This window comes from Nematolebias whitei, chromosome 6 (assembly GCF_014905685.2).
Source record: "Nematolebias whitei isolate Nwh7 chromosome 6, NemWhi1, whole genome shotgun sequence".
Lineage (NCBI taxonomy): Eukaryota > Metazoa > Chordata > Actinopteri > Cyprinodontiformes > Rivulidae > Nematolebias > Nematolebias whitei.
In genome coordinates, this window is record NC_056503.1 from 16702738 (window position 1) to 16721516 (window position 18779).

Genomic DNA, 18779 nt, shown 5'->3' on the forward strand with positions numbered 1-18779 from the left:
ATTCATCAGCAGCAAAATTAACATGTTGACGGGTTTAGTTGGGTTCATATAAAATTTATTTAGATTTGACTCAGTTGAAATGGAATATTATGAATTGTTTCTGCAGACAAGTCCAGACATTTTCTTACAGCAGGCAGACATTTTTAATGACACCAATAATAACTGGGGTTTTCTTAAACTCCAGAATTTGCAGAGCAACGCTGCAGCTTTGCTTATTTTGCTGATTCTTTGTGGAGCAGCCGTTTACAGTGAAGCGCATCAAACCGTACAGATTAATTGTTTTGAAGCAACCAATATCTTAATCGGCAAACACAGTCCCTCGTGTCTTCAGTTCCTCTCTGCTCACCCCAGCTGTCTGCACACTTCCCTGTAGGTTAAAAACTAAAGATTGTTTTGTTTTAAACTCACTGACGCATCGATGCACGTCAGACGCGAACAGCCAGGAGGACACAGAGCGCTTCAGGTCTGGGCATGAGTTTCTTTTAAAATATCTAGTTTGAGCATGAAAACAACAGTTTTATAAGTGTGTTCTTATAAACCTCTGAGTGTGATCCCTGGATGAAAGCTGTTTTTTGTTGTTGTAAAGTGGGGAAAAGTGAAGCAAGCAAGAATGGAGGTTAAATGTTTGATTTGAGATCATTTTCTCTTGAGAACTACTATTTGAAGAAAGTGAAGTCAGGTCTTGAACGGTTTCTTGGTGCTGAAACGCTTCGTCTTTCATCCAAAGGACTTCATCAGGCCGAGGAGCCACAACAAACTCAGTCCCAGAAGCAGAACACTCACATAGTGGGCCAACCAGTTTGATGGTGATAAGATGGTTTCTGGAGTCTGCCCTCTCTCCCGTCGACTCCTCTGAGGCAGCCATAGTCAAAGTGGTTCCAAACCTCAAAGTTCATGCGCGATAATCCAGGTAGAAAATCCAACAAAGTTAAGTCCAGAGGACCTGGAACTTGTAACATAAAACATACAATTAATCTAATCTAAAGTTTGTGTTCGGCACCAATGCTCCTCTTTTTCTTCCCTGAATGTGTTTCCTTAGCAGAAGTCAAGGCGCTGCACCGCGGCCTCCATCTGATGGGCACCATGTGGACGTGCACTCAAAAAACACGTTTTGCACCACATGTCAGAGTGAAGCAAAATTAAACATTCACTCTGTGCCAATTCCATTTTGTTTCCATCAGCAGGATGATACTGTTTCTTTTTATTCTTTGTATTTCTGCTATTTTTGGGTGTAACTGGGACCCTGAGTACACAGTTTCATTCCACCTCATGTACCACATGTGATGGAAATGACAATAAAGAACCTTGAACAGAAGATGGTTTTAGGTAAATGTCCAGTTTGCATTACAAAGTGATGGAAATCAACTGGAAAATACTCATTGACAAAACAAAGATGACCACCCAGAAGGAATGTTTGGTCCACTTGCACACCAGTGACATGTTTGCAAATTATTTGATTTGAAAGAATCTGGCACATCTAGAACAAACACCAGAGGGGTTAAAAGTAGTGGCCTCATGAGTGGGGTGATGGTGTTATCTGGCAGTTGCTGTAGTCTGGAGGGCTCTTAGGAGGGTGGTGAGACCAGCAGAGGATCACCTAGGTGCTGGTCATAAAATTAGAACATCATGAAAAAATTGATTTATTTCAGTAATTCCATTCAAAAAGTGAAACTTGTATATTATATTCATTCATTACGCACAGACTGATATATTTCAAATGTTTATTTCTTTTAATGTTGATGATTACAACAGACAACTAATGCAAACCCCATATTCTGTATCTCATAAAATTAGAATATTGTGAAAAGGTTCAATATTGAAGACACCTGGTGTCACACTCTAATCAGCTAATTAACTCAAAACGCCTGTAAAGGCCTTTAAATGGTCTCTCAGTCTAGTTCTGTAATCTACACAATCATCGGGAAGACTGATGACTTGACAGTTGTCCAAAAAACAACCGTTGACACCTTGCACAAGGAAGGCAAGACACAAAAGGTCATTGTTAAAGAGGTTGGCTGTTCACAGAGCTCTGTGTCCAAGCACATTAATAGAGAGGCAAAGGGAAGGAAACAATGTGGTAGAAAAAAAGTCTACAAGCAATATGGATAAACGCACCCTGGAGGGGATTGTGAAATGAAACCCATTCAAAATGTGGGGGAGATTCACAAAGAGTGGACTGCAGCTGGAGTCAGTGCTTCAAGAACCACCACGCACAGACGTATGCAAGACAAAGGGTTCAGTTGTCGCATTCCTACTGTCAAGCCCCTCTTGAACAAGAGACAGCTTCAGAAGCCTCTCTCCTGTGTTTGCTGCTGAGTGGTCCAAAGTTATGTTCTCTGATGAAAGTAAAATTTGCATTTTCTTTGGAATTCAAGGTCCCAGAGTCTGGAGGAAGAGAGGAGAGGCACAGAATCCACGTTGCTTGAGGTCCAGTGTCAAGTTTCCACAGTCAGTGATGGTCTGGGGTGCTATGTCTTCTGCTGGTGTTGGTCCACTGTGTTTTCTGAGGTCCAAGGTCAACACAGCATCTACCAGGAAGCTTTAGAGACTTCATGCTTCTTGCTGCTGACCAACTTTAAGGAGATGCAGATTTCATTTTCCAACTTGACTTGGCACCTGCACACAGTGCCAAAGCTACCAGTACCTGGTTTAAGGACCGTGGTATCCCTGTTCTTAATTGGCCAGCAAACTCACCTGACCTTAACCCCATAGAAAATCTATCAAGTATTGTGAAGAGGAAGATGTGATACACCAGACCCAACAATTCAGAAGAGCTGAAGGCCACTATCAGAGCAACCTGGGCTCTCATGACACCTGAGCAGTGCCACAGACTGATCCACTCCATGCCACAACGCAGTGATGCAGTAATCCAGGCAAAAGGAGCCCCAACTAAGTATTGAGTGCTGCACATGCTCATACTTTTCATGCTCATACTTTTCATGTTCATACTTTTCAGTTGGCCAACATTTCTAAAAAGTCTTTTTATTTTATTTTATTGATTTTAAGTAATATTCTAATTTTCTGAGATAATGACTTTGGGATGTTCATTAGTTGTCAGTTGTAGACTCCCAGGACAGGTCAGACGCTGTTGTTTTCGCACTGGAATTGCACGTGAACTAAAAGCCAATATGTACTCCTGTAACTGATGCAAAGAAATGACACAACATTTCATTCAGTTTTGCACGGTGAGCTGTACAATTTTGAATGACATTAAAACGACTGAACTGAACTGAGTGTTTGACAGTCAGTCAAAACAGAGGTTGAAGGTCACGAGACACAGAGGAGGCCTCAAAATGATATGTCATAAAGATAAATCTTGAAACTCCAAAGAGTGACACTGATCAGAACAAACCAAAAAGTAGAGTAGTAAAACATCAAACACCCCGGTAAGAATCTGGTACTGGGTGAGTAACTGGCTACATTTTGTATTACTACCAAAAGTGATAAAAACATTTGACAGAGCACACTAATAATGAAGTTGAAGCTCTACTTGAGCTAAATGCTAGTGAGTAGCAGTGAACCTTAGCATGCATTAACGTTTTCTAGACCCTGAGGAACTCCTAAATTATGAGCAGTAACTGCAAAAGTTTGTTCACCCCTACTTTTACGTTACGATCCTGGAGCATCTGAGCATCTGGTTGTTTGACCTCGATATTCAAGAGGAAGAATGGTAAGGAAGGAGGACTGGGAAAAAATGCACCATTAAGAGCTTAAAAACCAGCAACAAAGGCTTAAAATGAGACTGAACGGGAAACAAGCGGATACTTTGGCAGCACAGATTAAATGGTTTCATGTTTAAGGATCATAATAAAATATAAATGCTGCTGCCAGAGTCTTTACTGGAGTTAGTGGGAGAGATCATCTCTCTCCAGTTTTAGTTTCTCTCCATTGGCTCCCTGTCAAGTCCAGAAATGAATTCAAAATCCTACTTCTAACCTACAAAGCTCTCAACAACCTAGCTCCATCTTATATTACAGATCTTATTGTTCCATATTTTCCAAACAGGGCACTTTGCTCTCAGACTGCAGGTTTACTTGTGGTTCCTAGAGTTTCCAAAGGCAGAATGGGAGGAAGATCTTTCAGTTATCAGGCTCCTCTCTTGTGGAACCAACTTCCAGTTTCTGTCCATGAGGCTGACACATTGTCCAGGTTGAAGACTGGACTTAAGACTTTCTTTTTTGATAAATCCTATAGTTAGGGTCAGATTGTTATGCTGCCATAGGCTTAGACTACTGGAGGACAAACTGACCACATTTCCTCACTCTGCTGTCTTTACTTACTCTACCTGTTTGTATTTGTAATTATTTCTGTCTTAACATGTTTTTTGTCTTTCTTCAAAAAGAAAACACATCTGGACCTGTCAGTCTGTGTCTGTCTCTCCTTCCTGTTCCTCTCAAACCAGCCGGTCGAAGCAGACGGCCGCTCGTCCTGAGCCTGGATCTGCTGGAGGTTTCTTCCTGTTAAAAGCAAGTTTTTCCTTTCCACTGTTGCCTTTGTGCTTGCTCAGGATGGAAGACTGCGACGAAGTGAAGATTCAACACAATCTGCTGCTTCCTTAAGATAAATGTTGTTAACTGGCATTTAAAATGTATATGAATGTTTCTGTTCAGTGCCCTGAGACGACCTCTGTTGGAGCTATATAAATGAACTGAACTGATTTTGAGGGTCAACACCCTACAGGAGAGGATACAACAATTGTGCACCACATGGTCTTTCTACACAGGCCTGAGTGTCATGGGACCAGCAGTGTGGCTGTACAGCCAACTCTGTTAGCCATTTAATTTAATTTTGTAAGATTGCAATACTGTCACATGACACACGCAGTTTCATTTAGTTTCCACCACGCCAGGTGGGGTGTTTGACTTCTTTTATTTGTCAGTGAGTGCAGGTGTTGATTTACAGCTCGTTCATTCAGACAGACTTCTTAAAGAGCCAAAAGTTTGTTGTTCTCTTTGTCTCAGTGTATGTAATCATTGGCAGGTGTCAAGATGATTCCAGTTGAAACATAAAGTGTGCAAGTCACCAAACGTGCACCAAAGACAAGACTCAGCTGAAACATGGCCAACATCTCTGCTGAGCTCAGCAATGGCTTATTTTTCCAAATGAAGCACAACGAGAACAAATTAAGACAAAAAAAAAAAAAAAAACACAAACTTGTCAGAACCGGGTCAGCAATAACAAATTAAGATGACGAGTTGACTGAGTAATATTAAAGCTTGTTTCTCACGTCCTTTATTAGAAGATGCTTTTTTTTACAGGAAGAATATTCATAGAGAAATCAGTCGACTTTATCGTGAAGAATCTAAGGAAACCAGCTCACCTTTGTTCTTCATAAATATTTTGTTTATTTTTTTATTTTTACATATTTTTGAAGAGACGAAAAGGAGCACTTTGAGGTTGTCAAGTCAGGATGGGATGAAGTCAGTCAGAAACACCGCAACTTGTGCAGCAATGCTGCAAAGAAACTGTAAAATATCTATTTTTACATCCAATTTATATTTATATTAATTGTACAGCACAGCCTCATTTTCCAACAGAGGCTTTTTCATCATTTCAAGGTAAAGTTTTATATACATGTAACACCTTGAAACCAAAGCAACATTTCAAAAAGACAAATTAAACTCAGATTTCAGGACTACTAAATAATAAATACTATACTTTTAGTCACATCTGAAAACCTCTGTCCAAATGTCAAGCAGCCGTCTGCTTATATTTAAACCAGAACGTTCACTCATACATTAAATATTTCTTTATGGTTCTTGAAATAAATTAGGATGCTGTTACATTTATGAAGCACACAACTATTTGTATGTTTCTAAACTGAATAGTTAGTTTTTGTTCCTTTTATATTTGCAAGGCAACTTTTTTCCCCCGTTTGTGAAGCAGAGTTGAAGTTCTCCAAAATGACCACATGAGGGCGACAAACCCCTTTAGTTTCAGAGTCCCACATTCACTTCATGTCTCAACTCCCTGCTTCATCACATCAGGCAAGCTTCAGGGTTTCAGATCAGAAAAAACATAGGCACACTGTAATGGGGAAACATGCATCTATTGGTTAATCTTCTCCAGTCTGCAGCTAAAATACGGTCTATACTATTAGTACAAATGGAATGGGTTACATTTTCTAAATGTTTTAAAGCTAATTCAAGCTGATGGATTTGTTTAGGCCTCCTTCATATTCATAAAGCTGTTTTCTTAGGTCACCTTGTCAGTGATGATGACCACACTTCACAGGATGAAGTTTCATCCCCTGACTTGCACCTCTGATGAAGGAAGGGAAAGTTTGAAGCTCTTATGGTAATATATTTTGCTCCGCTGCATAGCATAGTAATGAAAGCACTGAGCTCAGCATGCAGCTGAAGCCTCTCTGAGGTCTAACTCCTAAATCTACTGTGCTTATGTTAACATTTTCAGCTGCGGTATGGTGCTTTTCATACCAAGTGCAATTATTTTTCTCCTCAAATTATTTGCAAATTCAGGTTTGGAGCTGAAATAAGTAGGCCCAAGATTTCAGTGTGTTTCTGGGAGGATCAACGAGTAATCAAGGTGCTCTTGAACAAGGCACTTCCATTTGAATAGTCCTGACTGTGATGTCTCTAATCTCCAGGAATGAACTAATGCATGCCTTGCTATCTTCCTGTAGTCTATAGATTTCAGTTTTTGTTATTTAAATATATAAAAATACTCCTCAGATGCCATGTCTGTGATGATGAATTTGAGCTTTGACATGCGCTGCAAAAAGCTCTGCATAGTTTTACGTCTATATTTCTGCATGCTGCTGCTGAATCATCGACGCCTCGGTTCAGGGCAGAGTTTGAATCTACTAAGTTGTGTGAAAAGCTGAAGCTCTTCTTGGCTAAAGCTGGACTGCACCTGAGATGAAAGTGGCCGAGCCGACTGGAGCAGAAGTCTCAAACAGAGAGGTACAGTGTGCAGTCTGGACGTAGCAAGGCTGTCTGGTCAGGCTGAAGTGGTCTGAAGCTGGACGCACCCCCATAGGAGAAAGAAAAAGACGGGGCCATGGGCATGACCCTTCAATCAGTGGGTCCAAGGTTGCAAGATGTTTACGTAGATACCAGTTGACATAATGGTGGTCCACCAGTCTGGTCTAAGAGCGGTAGTCCTTCTTACTGTAGGGTCTGTTGCCCAAGATGTGGTCGATGTCCGACACCACATGAGAAGTCATTTTAGGAAGGACCTGGATAACAAAAACAAGAGAAATGTGCAGGGAAGCAAAAAAATAAAATCCATAGGTAGTTTTTTTAAATTTAAATATGGAAATCAATAGAAAATGGGATAATGCAACATCCGGGTGTTAAAAGCTGGCCTAATCAAACAATCATAGCTTTATGAGCTAATTTAACCATCTTTCCCTGAATAAATATTGTATAAAGCCACAAAATGTTTTTAACTCCATAAAAAATACGTGAAGAATTTAAGGTTAAAAACTACAGTTTGTGCTGCGTTGTATTTAATGCACTGTGTTTAAGTGTTCAGACAAAAAACAACAAGCTTTCTTTAATTATGCAAAAAAACTACAGACCTCTTCATACAAGTAAGGATTCAAATGAGCACTTCAGTTAGAGATAAATAAAACACCAACTTTAGTAAAATAACCTGAAAAAAAAAAAATTAAAATGTAAGGGAAGTCAAGTTCTTTTGCTTAAATTACTTTTAATTTTCCAAACCAAAGACCACATTTTTTATTTATTTAATTACATGGATGCCATGTTTTTTATTAAAAATACAGCTTTATTTATTTATTCATTCATCCATTTCATTTTGCATGCTACAATAAAAAAAAAAGCTGTATGTTTTTACAAAGCAAATTTCTGATAAAAAAAAAAAAAAGAAGATATGTTCGGTAGATTTTTTTTTCCTTGTCAAAAAAATTTGAAAATTCAGTTTCCAAAAAACGTATTGTCAATTTAAATAGGCGTTCCACATTCCTGAGGTTCATGCCAGTTTTATTCAAAAGTGCAAGGAGCCACTGGAGAAGGGCTGAAGATCCACAGGTTGTTTTCAATTAAATGGTAAAAAGAATAAAAGTGGACCTTGTTCAGGCAAATTCAAAACAATGCCAATAAACTATATTTAGCCTAACTAAGCAGGATAAACAGGATGTAACTGATATTGTAGCTGTAAAATGGATTATTCATATTTTCATATTCTCAAACACTAAATTCTTCCTGCAGTCGGTCATTTTATTGTATTTGTTGTGATTGTAAAAGCTCCAAATCCTCAGAGGAGTAGGAACAAATCTGTAGAGTAATGAACACGTCTGTGTTAAGGACATTTTTTTAATACCCTAAACAAACTGAGTTTATTTTTGCTGAATTATCAAAACTAATAAAAGACAAAACTCACAATGATTTGGCTTCATTTATTGTTAGAAGCTGTGGGTGTTTTGATTCTCCTACTTCTTCATATTTTCAAATGTATTCAGGTTAAATAGAAACAAAACAATTTTACTTCTTATACATCAAAATCCAGCCAGCCTTCATATTAGGTCCCTCAGTGGAGTTTAATAAACGGACTGAAAAACAAGCCCTGCCTGGGTCACTTCATGAGCGTCGTTCAAGCGACCTGCTGCCATAGGCCGTGGACAACATGTGTAGTTCACTGTCTGCTAGCAAAATATCTTATGAAACACTGAATGGTGTTTAATGAAACTCAAACAAGGAGTCAGTAAATTTAAGATAGCTGCCACAACTATGATCTACCTGAGCACGCACAACAACCGATATGACTCAAGTCAGCGTTACAGATAATGAGGTCCATTTTGGTGAGAGTCATCAACAAGTCCTAACAGCTCTTTTTTTATCTTTTGACAGGCAATGCTGAGAAAAATGGACATTATTTCAAGGAATGCTGATTTCTCATTTAGTTATGTGATCGGCACTGCTGGATGTTGGATATCAGGCCTACTGCGGACATTTGGTATGGGACATATAGTGTATGGGGTGCTGTCTGTAAAGTGACACAGTTAAAAATTAACAGCAATATTTTGGTTTATTTAGCCTTTAATTAAGAAAAAAATAGATTTTTTTCAGTCATATATTCACCATGTTATTCATACAATTATAAATGTCATAGTTCCTAACTAAATATTTAATTTACAAGCTAAATATTTAGTTTACAAACTAAACCCCTGTGACCCAAAATGGAATAAGCGGGTAAAGATAATGGATGGATGGATGGACTAAATACTTAACTCACAAGTTAAATATTTAGTTAGCAAACTTAATATTTAGTTCCACACTAAATATTTAGTTTACAAACTAAATGTTTATGTCCAAGCTAACATTTTAATTTAAAAACTAAATATTTAACTTGCAAATTAAATATTTAGTTTTGAAATAAAATGTTTAGTTTGGAAAATAAATATTTATGTCCAAGTTAAATATTTAGTTAGAAGTTTAAGTATTTAGCTTAGGAATTAAATGTTTAGCTTTGAAATTAAATGTTTACTTTGGAAATTAACTGTGTAGCTTGGGCAATAAATATTTAGTTTGGAAATTAAATGTTTAGTTTTGAAAATAAATATTTAGCTTGGAAATTCAATATTTAATTTACACCTAAATTTGTAGTTCACTAACTAAATATTTAACTTGCAAGTTAAATATTTAGTTTGTCAATTAAACATTTATCTTGGACATAACCATTTAGTTTATAAGCTAAATATTTTGCGTGGAGCTAAATATTTAGCTTGCTAACTAACTATTTAACTTGCAAGTTAAGAATTTAGTTTGTAAACTAAATATCTAGCTTTTAAATTAAATATTTAGTTTAGAACTATGACATTTATAAATGTATGAATAACATGGTGAAAATATGACTTTGAAAAAAAAAACTTTTTTTTTCTTATGAAAGGCTATAAACCAAAATATTGCAGTTAATTTTTGACTGTGTAACTTTACAAATAGCACAACATAATAGTGTGGGATTTGCAGATAATTCTATGTGTAGCCCATATTTTTTTGTCTCATTCATAGCACATAATGACACCTCGTATAAATACAGTCTGAAAGGGTGTCTAAATCTACAGCATATCCTGCAAAAACTACAAACCACAAATAAAAAAAATAAACCAGCCATCGCCCTTTCTTCCATAAAAAACTGCCTGACTCCAAAAACATTAAGCATAAACAAAGTAATTTAGCCAACTATGCCAAACTCAAGACAGTGTGAAATTTATTCCTTTATTACTAGCAGTGTGACTTGTGCAAGATGTAGATTAAGGAACACAAATAAAACCAGCAGTGTCAGGTGTTTCTGCACGCAGTCACCTGTATGGCCCCAAGGTTCTCTGTGAGCTGATTCGGGTTGGATGTTCCCAGAAGGACTGAACTCACGCCTTCATTTCTTAAACACCATGCTGGAAATGGGGACAACAAACAAAACACAAAACAACTTAAGTGAATTTAATGTCAAACTCCTGATAAAATATTGATTATTCTTGTATTATAACAGACACCAATATATTGTCTAACAAGATGTATAAATGTCAACTTTTCAAGTTTATGAGTAGATTATTTCAAAGCACAAGTAAAAAAATCTACTGGTTATCTTCAACAGGCTCGGGTCAAACAGCTGGGCTGAGTTACAATCTTAGATGCCTCTACGTCAGTACTAAGGATGCACGATATTATCAGCATGGTATCAGCTGATATTAGCGTTAAAGTTCAATTTTGGACATGGGCCATTCCATCAAAATAACTCACTGATATAAAGGGCGCCATTTTTGCACGACAACCAGTGACAAGTATGTCTGCAGTTTTTCGACGTAGCCTTACTCGAGTTACAAGCCGTCATTTCTGACGTCATTGAGAAGCTAATAGCCGATAGCACATGGGTGAGTTTTACCACAAAGATGTGGACGTCGTGTTAGCCCCGTTAGCATGATTAGTCTTACAGAACAATGGATAGACAAAAAACTTTGAACTTAAAAAGTCTGTCCTTCATGCACAGGAGTGCAGATGATCCCACACTGCAGCTGAACCTGGAACAAGCCTCCACAAGTGAGACAGCATTGCAGGTGGCTAAAGCTAATAAACAACATTTAACACTTTTCATTTAATATAAGTTAAAGTGTTATGCATATTTCACCAGCTCTTACAGCTGTTGCACAATTTTTGTAGCAAATAAGCCTAAATAAGAGGTCGATGTTCTGATGTTCTGTATATTAAAAATATCAATATTGGTATCGGTTATCGGCCAAATAAGTTTTAACATATCGGATATCGGCCAAAAATCCAATATCGTGCATCCCTAATCAGTATCCATTACAACGAGGAGCAAAGTCTTACCCACGGCAAGCTGAGGCAGCGTACAGCCAAGCTTCTCTGCAATGTGGTTGAGCTCCTTTAGCTTGGCTTGCTGCTTCCTTCCATCTTCACTTACTATCTTCTCCTTTAACCACTGATAAGACTGGCACAGCAGGAGAGAAAGAACGAGTGTTGAAATGGTGAGACATTTTCAGATATATGAAAAGTGGATGAGAAAGAAAAAGGTTCAGGGTGTTGAAGATGGTTAATTGTACCGTTACAAATGATTGACAGAGGACATTTATATTAAATACTGTACACCAGTAGGCCTATATCTAATTTAATCAATTGCTTCACTAAGAAAACAAACACAAAATGTAATGATTCGCTTCTTCAACGTTGTCTAGGACCACAGGGATATTGTTAAAGTCATATTTTGTATGTATAACGTAATTTTAAAAGTTTGTTATACTTTAGCATGTTAGACCACACCTGCATTTCCTGTATGAGTAGTAATACAAAACAATGATAATTTCATTTATTACTGAGCAGTCTGAGCTGGGAAGCTGTTAAATTGAAAAGGTACTTTAAACAAATGCGTTAGACGTACAGTAGTTGGTTGCTAAGACCCTATTCATGTTATAATGACCACTACAACTCAGAAACCAGCCCGGACATGGATGGTCTTTGCAGGGTCTTGGTGACGTCTTCAGTGGCTTATTAAGAACAAGGTGGTTTCCCTGTTTCACGTGTTTGCGGCATAGGTCATAGAGGGTTTTAAGCATGCACAAACATTTGTAGCTTGCTCATGGTGGCAGTATTTCAAGGTTCTGGGTGAAGCATGGTGGCAGTATAACCATGACACGGGCCCTACATATATCAGTGTGAGTTGGGACCTCATCCCTCTACTAATCTGTGATTGGGACAAAGTCATGCAAACAACCTAGAAGTAGCATCATGCTAGCTTGGTTTGATCTTGTAGCACATAGCTGAACCCTGAAGCAGGTGGTAAGAGTCATGGCAGGGCAGAAGTCAGGGAAAGTGATAATGGTAGTGTCATTGTAAGAACATGCTCTTGATGAATGGAGGGTGCAGTTAGGGCTCAAGACAGCGTGCTGAGCAAAATACCACAGAAAACCTTTTTGGCAATTACAAAGAAAGCAGCAGTGTTTTGCATGGCAAAGGTTAAGCACCAGCATCTTCCTCCACCTTTATTTGCTCTATTTTGGGCCCTTGAGCAAGGCCCCTAACCTCCAACTGTTCCCCTGGATGCCTTAGATGCTAGCCCCCTGCTCCACACATGCAGGCTGCAGTAGCTCGGTGGTCAGCGGTTGTGTCATTAAGGGCATTGGGCATGAAAACAATTGTCAAATTTGAATGTGTTTGCTCGCTGTGGCAGGCCCTGAAGAAAGGGGGCAGCCGAAAACAATAAATAAATAAAAATCAGAGAGCAGCAGTGCCATGAGTGCTATTTCACCCAAGGAGGTTTTCCAAATTTGAGGCAATCTGGACACTCCGATTGGTTGTGTAAGCTGTAAAGAGTGTTATAGAAGGTGTCTTCTTTCAGTGCAAAGGGGGTCAAAGTTTAATTTGACCCCCTTTGTCCCCTTCAATTTAGTATGTTACATATTTTTAATTAGCAACCACATCAGACCAGTATTTAATGGATTGCTCTTCCAGGGGTATATTGTACCATAAGATAATTTTTTACTACATGCGTTACTGCACAATTCAGTTAACTTGGCGTCTTTTAACCATTGTACTGCAACGTGGCATGGTTAAGATGGAAAACTTTCAATGTTGCAGCTCAAATCTTGTCCTGACAAACTGCAACACTCCTGTATAACTGGTATCATGGTGTTGACTCATCATGCAGTCAACACCACGAGGAGAAAAGCTACCAGGTTTTCAGTTATCTTCAAAATTTCGTGTTGAATTAAAATTTAAGTCTAAATAATCCATATAAACCAGGTCCAGTTGTTTCTTTTCTTAGAATCCTGCTTGCTGCTACAATCCATGTTACAGATCATTGCTTTTAGTTGTAGTTACATCATTTTATTGGACGAACCAAAGAGATGACCCTCATGCTTACCTTCAGTGAGGCCCTCGATGATTCTGGGATGCCGTTTTCATATTTTCCTGTGATGATACCACATGCTAGTGGTGACCAAGTCATCGCCCCAACTCCTGTTATAGAAACCAAAAGTTGATGAACAGGATCAGTTTGGATGAGTGTGATGGTAAAACCAGTCCATACACTAACCTCATTGGTTCGCTTTGTTTGTAGTTGAACATGCATTGTGGTCATGTAATTGATTTGCTTTTGCTTCATTCTATCAGTGGGGTTGGGAACCATAGCACTGTGTGTTTTTTTTTAATGTATTTTGTTATAATAATTATATTTCTCCTTTATTGAGTTACTTGGTTTGGGGAGTTGGCTGCTTCCTGGCTGGACAAAGGGTGTGTCCAAGGGCTGAGGACTCTGAAGCACAATGCCAGCTCAGCAGGACCGACCATGTGCTCATCAGCAGGGTTTTAGGTTTAGTTGGATCATTTGGTCCTCAGTTAGTGTTGATGCTTAAATCTGTTTCCCCTGTTATGTGTAAACAGTCTGACCAAATCGCTACACAAGTTCCCATTCTGTGTCTTTGGGGAAGGTCAGTTTTGGTGAGTTAAAGGTGTGTACATCTTGTTGCTCAGTTAACATTTTGTAAATCCCATTTCGAGTAGTAATGTTTACTTGTGGGCAGCACGGTGGCGCAACTGGTAGAGCTGCTGCCTCTCAGTGAGAAGGTCCCTGGTTCAAACCCCGGTCCAAGGGCCCTTCTGGGTGGAGTTTGCATGTTCTCTCCGTGCATGCGTGGGTTTTCTCCGGGTGCTCCGGTTTCCTCCCACAGACCAAAAACATGCATGTTAGGCTGATTGGTAACTCTAAATTGTCCCTAGGTGTGAGTGAGAGAGTGAATGATTGTTTGTCTCGTTTGTCTCTATGTGTCCCTGTGATGGACTTGCGACCCGTCCAGGGTGTACCCTGCCCCTCGCACAGTGATTGCTGGACATGGGCACCAGCGACCCCCGTGACCCAAAATGGAACAAACGGGTAAAGAAAATGGATGGATGGATGGATGTTTACTTGTGGAGTGAAATAAAGACCCACTTCAAAGACATTTTTCCTGTGTCCTCTATGCCTTCATTCATTCTGTGACAATACGTTTAAGGACAAGTTGCAAAATGAACACAATGAAAAAGAACATGGCCTCAGTGAATTACTTCAAAAGCTCATTTAGAATAAAACAAGTCAAAGAAAGTTTTAACTTTTAGGTGTTAGTGAAAACATTTTAGCCCATTCGTGATAGATTTTTTATTAAAGCACACTCAAAGACAAAAAGGACCTACCTATCTTATGGTAAAGTTCAGGCAGTTGCACCTCGACTTTCTCCCTCTGGAAGAGGTGATACTCTGCCTGTTCACACACTGGAGGGATCAAATTAAACTGCCTTGCCACGGAGTAAGCCTCCTGATGATTTAAGAGAGGGGAGAAGGGATGGTCATCATCATGCTAGATGTGATATTTTAACTGTTCTTTCCTATTTCCTGCACATTTTATAGAACTTGAGTCCTCTTATCATAAAGTCAACCTCTGATAGGTCAGAGGACAGATAAAGCCATAAACACAAAATAGAGAAAAATTGGTATTCAAGAAAGCCGGTTGACAGCATTATAAATGCCAGCAAGGCAAAAAGAGAGTGACACAGCTCACACTGAGGATTAATATTCAACATCACTACTTTCTGAGACATCCTTTCCTATACCTTTCAATATGGATTCTTAGCTCTACTGTCCTAATTGAAGCCTTATCTAACCTTAAACACTTGTTCTCGTACCAAACCGCAGCCTAAAAGTCTCCCTCTAAAAACATTTAAACTTGCAGGATCTGTCAGTTTCTTCTTTGCAAAGCTTTCACAATTGATAAGTAGTAGACTCCCATTTTTTCAAACCAATACATTTAAAAGAAGAAAAAACATACACACACACACACAAATCCTCAGTGAGAAAATAGGCTTTTATTTTGTTTCCTGCCATCAGCGAACAGAGAAATAACCCGTTACTCTTCTGTGCTGTAATTAAAGCCTTTGATTGTGTCCATGCATTTTCACATGTAAAGCTGCCATGAAACATACACTTTGAATCCCCCATTTAACCCCTTTCATTACTGATGCAATCTAAATAACAGCTTTCAACAGGCCTTGTGCTGATTAAAGGTATTTTCTTTTGTTTACTGAGCCCATGTGATTGGGTATGGTAACAAAGTGCACCAAACCTTGAAAAAGTGGAAGTAAAGAGAAGGGAAGATGGTTGCTGTGGCCTTGACTGTTACTTCAGGATTGTTTTACTGCAAAATTCGGTTACACTTTACAATAAGGTACACAAAATTAGATTAACTACTAGGGAACGCCTCAGAAACTAATCAGGAACAAATCCGGAGCTAATGGTTAGTTAACCAGTATTTACTGGGGAACACACAGCCAGGCCTTATTAGGGGATTACTGGTTTGTTACCACAGGAACAAACCAGTAAGTAATGGTCAGGTAGTGATTAAGTAATGACTGGTTCCGCACTAAGTACTCAGTATGATGCTTGACTACATCCGTGAACAGAATAATATCCAGGCAATGATTTGATACTCAGTAAGTGATAGTCAGACATAGTTAAGATGACACCAGTACAACATTATGAAATTGATAATGTCTTTCATCAATAGGTTTACAAAAGAGAAAATCCAATAAAATCAGTAATCACTGGGAAACTGGTTTTTGACAATTACGAGCTGTGACCTCACTGGTGCAGGGTCTATTCAGAAACCACATGGAGAATTCCTCCTCTGTTTCTGTGGTAACTAACCAGTAGTCCCCTAATAAGGCTTGGCAGTGTGTTCCCCATTAAGTACTGGTTAACTACCCATTAGCTCCTGATTCATTCCTGAGGTGTTCCCTAGTAGTTAAGCAAACTTTGTGTACCTTATTGTAAAGTGTTACCCAAAAGTCTGCACTGTGGAAACATTTAGAACTGCAGTGGACGCTGAAACAAGAAGCAAATAGTTTCTGACAGGAGGAGGAAACATAACCAAAGGAAACCAATGTTATTTTTCCTAAAACTACTCACACCACCCAGTTTGTATTTTTGCTTTTATAAATTGAAATACATAAATCCTTCAATTTACACAGTGTATTCCACAATCATATATTTAATCAGTAGATTAGATCCAGGCGTGTACAAACTCAGCCTCAAGTCTGACCAGTGTTTAAAAGTTTGCTCTGTAGCAATTACTGACATCTAGTTATTAAAGTGGAGATACTAAATATCAACTTGCTCATTATTTACCCACCCATGCATGGAGCAAACAAGGAAACTTCACACTGAAAGAGACAAGCAGAGATTCAGATCTTCTGGCTGTGAGGCAGCAACACTAATCAGTGACATCACTGAACAGATAAATTACCCGTTGCTCTTCTGTGCTGTAATTACAGCCTCTGAGTGTGTCCATGCATGGATGTTCACATGTAAAGCTGCAGTGAAACATTAACCTTTTAACCCCTTTCATTGTGATGCTATCTAAATAGCACAGCGTTCAACAGTGCAAGAAGGATTGGTCCCTTTAGGATCATACATCCCCATAGTATTTAAATCCAGGATGGTCAGTCCCCAACTTGTGCCTCTGTACAAGTACGGATCCCCCTATTGAATATACAACAATTATGAATCTTCGGCAGCATCAGAAATGTTCAGTGAAGATGCCATGATGCTCAGAAGGCTGAGCATCCCGCAGAGCAACTGGTCTTGCATCCTCAGCAGCTGGTCTTGGTGGAGTCACAGGGGTCTCCCATCCTCTGATCCAACGAAAGAGCTTCATGTATCTTCCTACCTTGACAACACAAGAATCGTGTCTGGATCAGATGTGATCACAGTTATATTGTCTGGGAATATGAATTATCTATCCAGCCTGAACGTCACATGACATTTCTGCGCCATCCACCTCTCTATTTTTGAACATGTGCTGAACGGTGCGCTGGCTCATCACAACCATTCTAACAATGCAGGCTTCCTTGACTTGAAATTAGTCTTTAGCCAGCTGGCACATTCTCTTTCATCAGGAAATGTACTGAGATCACGAAGTGTTTTAAAGTCCTGTTCCTCTTGATGTAACCATGTCCACCTACACACTGAATCATTACTTCTTTACAGTCGACTAAACCGGATCTGACCTCTGCTCTTCCTTCCCATTTTTACCCCCAGCTAATGGACAACAGTTTCTACATAACTTCACCTCTCTTTCCCAGGACACCATTTAAATATCTGACAGGCTACTGAAGACGTGTCCTTACCTTTGAATAAGGCAGTCTTTCTTAATCTACAAGGATGAGCATCCAAAAAAAAAGTACAAGTGTTCTGTTTAAAGACAGAGATGTTGTAAAAGAGCATTGGACAAGAGGATTCATGCCATGACGCCATGCTGGTAATTTGGCTGACCTGACTTATGCATGCTGTAATTTAGGATCTTTAATGTCTGCATATTCTTTGAAGTGTGTGGTTATATCTTTTAATAGGTTGTTTATGACCTTTCCCCGGCCTTTAAATAACATTTTAATCATTCGGATTAAAACTGCTCCTGGGAAAAACAGATCTTGTTTATTCCCTTGCCTTACAGATGGGATTCAGACTTAGGTGACATGTGGTTCAGCCTGACGCAGTTGAACGTTTGTTAGAAACCCATGTGCTCCTTCTACAACCTTTTGTCTAATGTAGTGAACACTCTCTGTTCAGTATGAACACTGACAGCAGGCCTTGTGTAGATCTCTGTAGTCCAACCTTACTGAGGCAATAAACACCTTTACGGCTTTAGAAAACAAACTTACGACCAATGATCATTGCTTTTATCCTTCTTTCAAACCTCAATGCTACTGTTTCAGAAATGACACTCAAGATGAAGCAACAGTCCTGTTTTACAACAAAAAACTAAATATTTTCTAAAAAAAAAAAAAAATAGAGCCAAATGAATGAGGTTTCCTCAGCTGATTTATAAATTGCATTTCAATATATCTGAGTTTGACACCTATATATATACATATAAAAAATGGATTGTATGCTTTCAATGCAATGGGCTACCCACTAATGACTGAACAAATTTAATGTCAGGAACCAGGTGGTGGCCAACAGTGACCTGGCCATCATAGATTAATCTCTGGCCACCCCACCACAATCATTTGAGGAAACTATACTTTTTAGCAATGCAAACACAAGAAAGCATATGTTCCTCAAATGATCGGGGTGGTTGGTTGACAGATGTGTGTATATATATATATATATATATATATATATAAATATATATATATGTATTTGAAGAACATTAAAGATAAAGACAGAACTTAGGAATAACACAAGATATAAAAAAAATTTAAATAAAAACATCATAGATAGATAGATAGATAGATAGATAGATAGATAGATAGATAG

At 38.7% G+C, this 18779-nt stretch overlaps 1 protein-coding gene across 1 annotated transcript in view; it reads right to left on the reverse strand.

Moving 5' to 3' along the window:
• Positions 1 to 6461: 6461 nt before the first annotated feature.
• The window catches only part of kcnab1a (potassium voltage-gated channel subfamily A regulatory beta subunit 1a), a gene marked incomplete at its 5' end in the record, with an annotated part of 144961 nt that continues 132643 nt past the window's right edge, over positions 6462 to 18779 (reverse strand). The window contains 5 exon segments of the mRNA XM_037677414.1: positions 6462 to 7198; positions 10290 to 10378; positions 11310 to 11430; positions 13360 to 13454; positions 14664 to 14784. Coding sequence (XP_037533342.1) covers positions 7109 to 7198; positions 10290 to 10378; positions 11310 to 11430; positions 13360 to 13454; positions 14664 to 14784 — 516 coding nt within the window.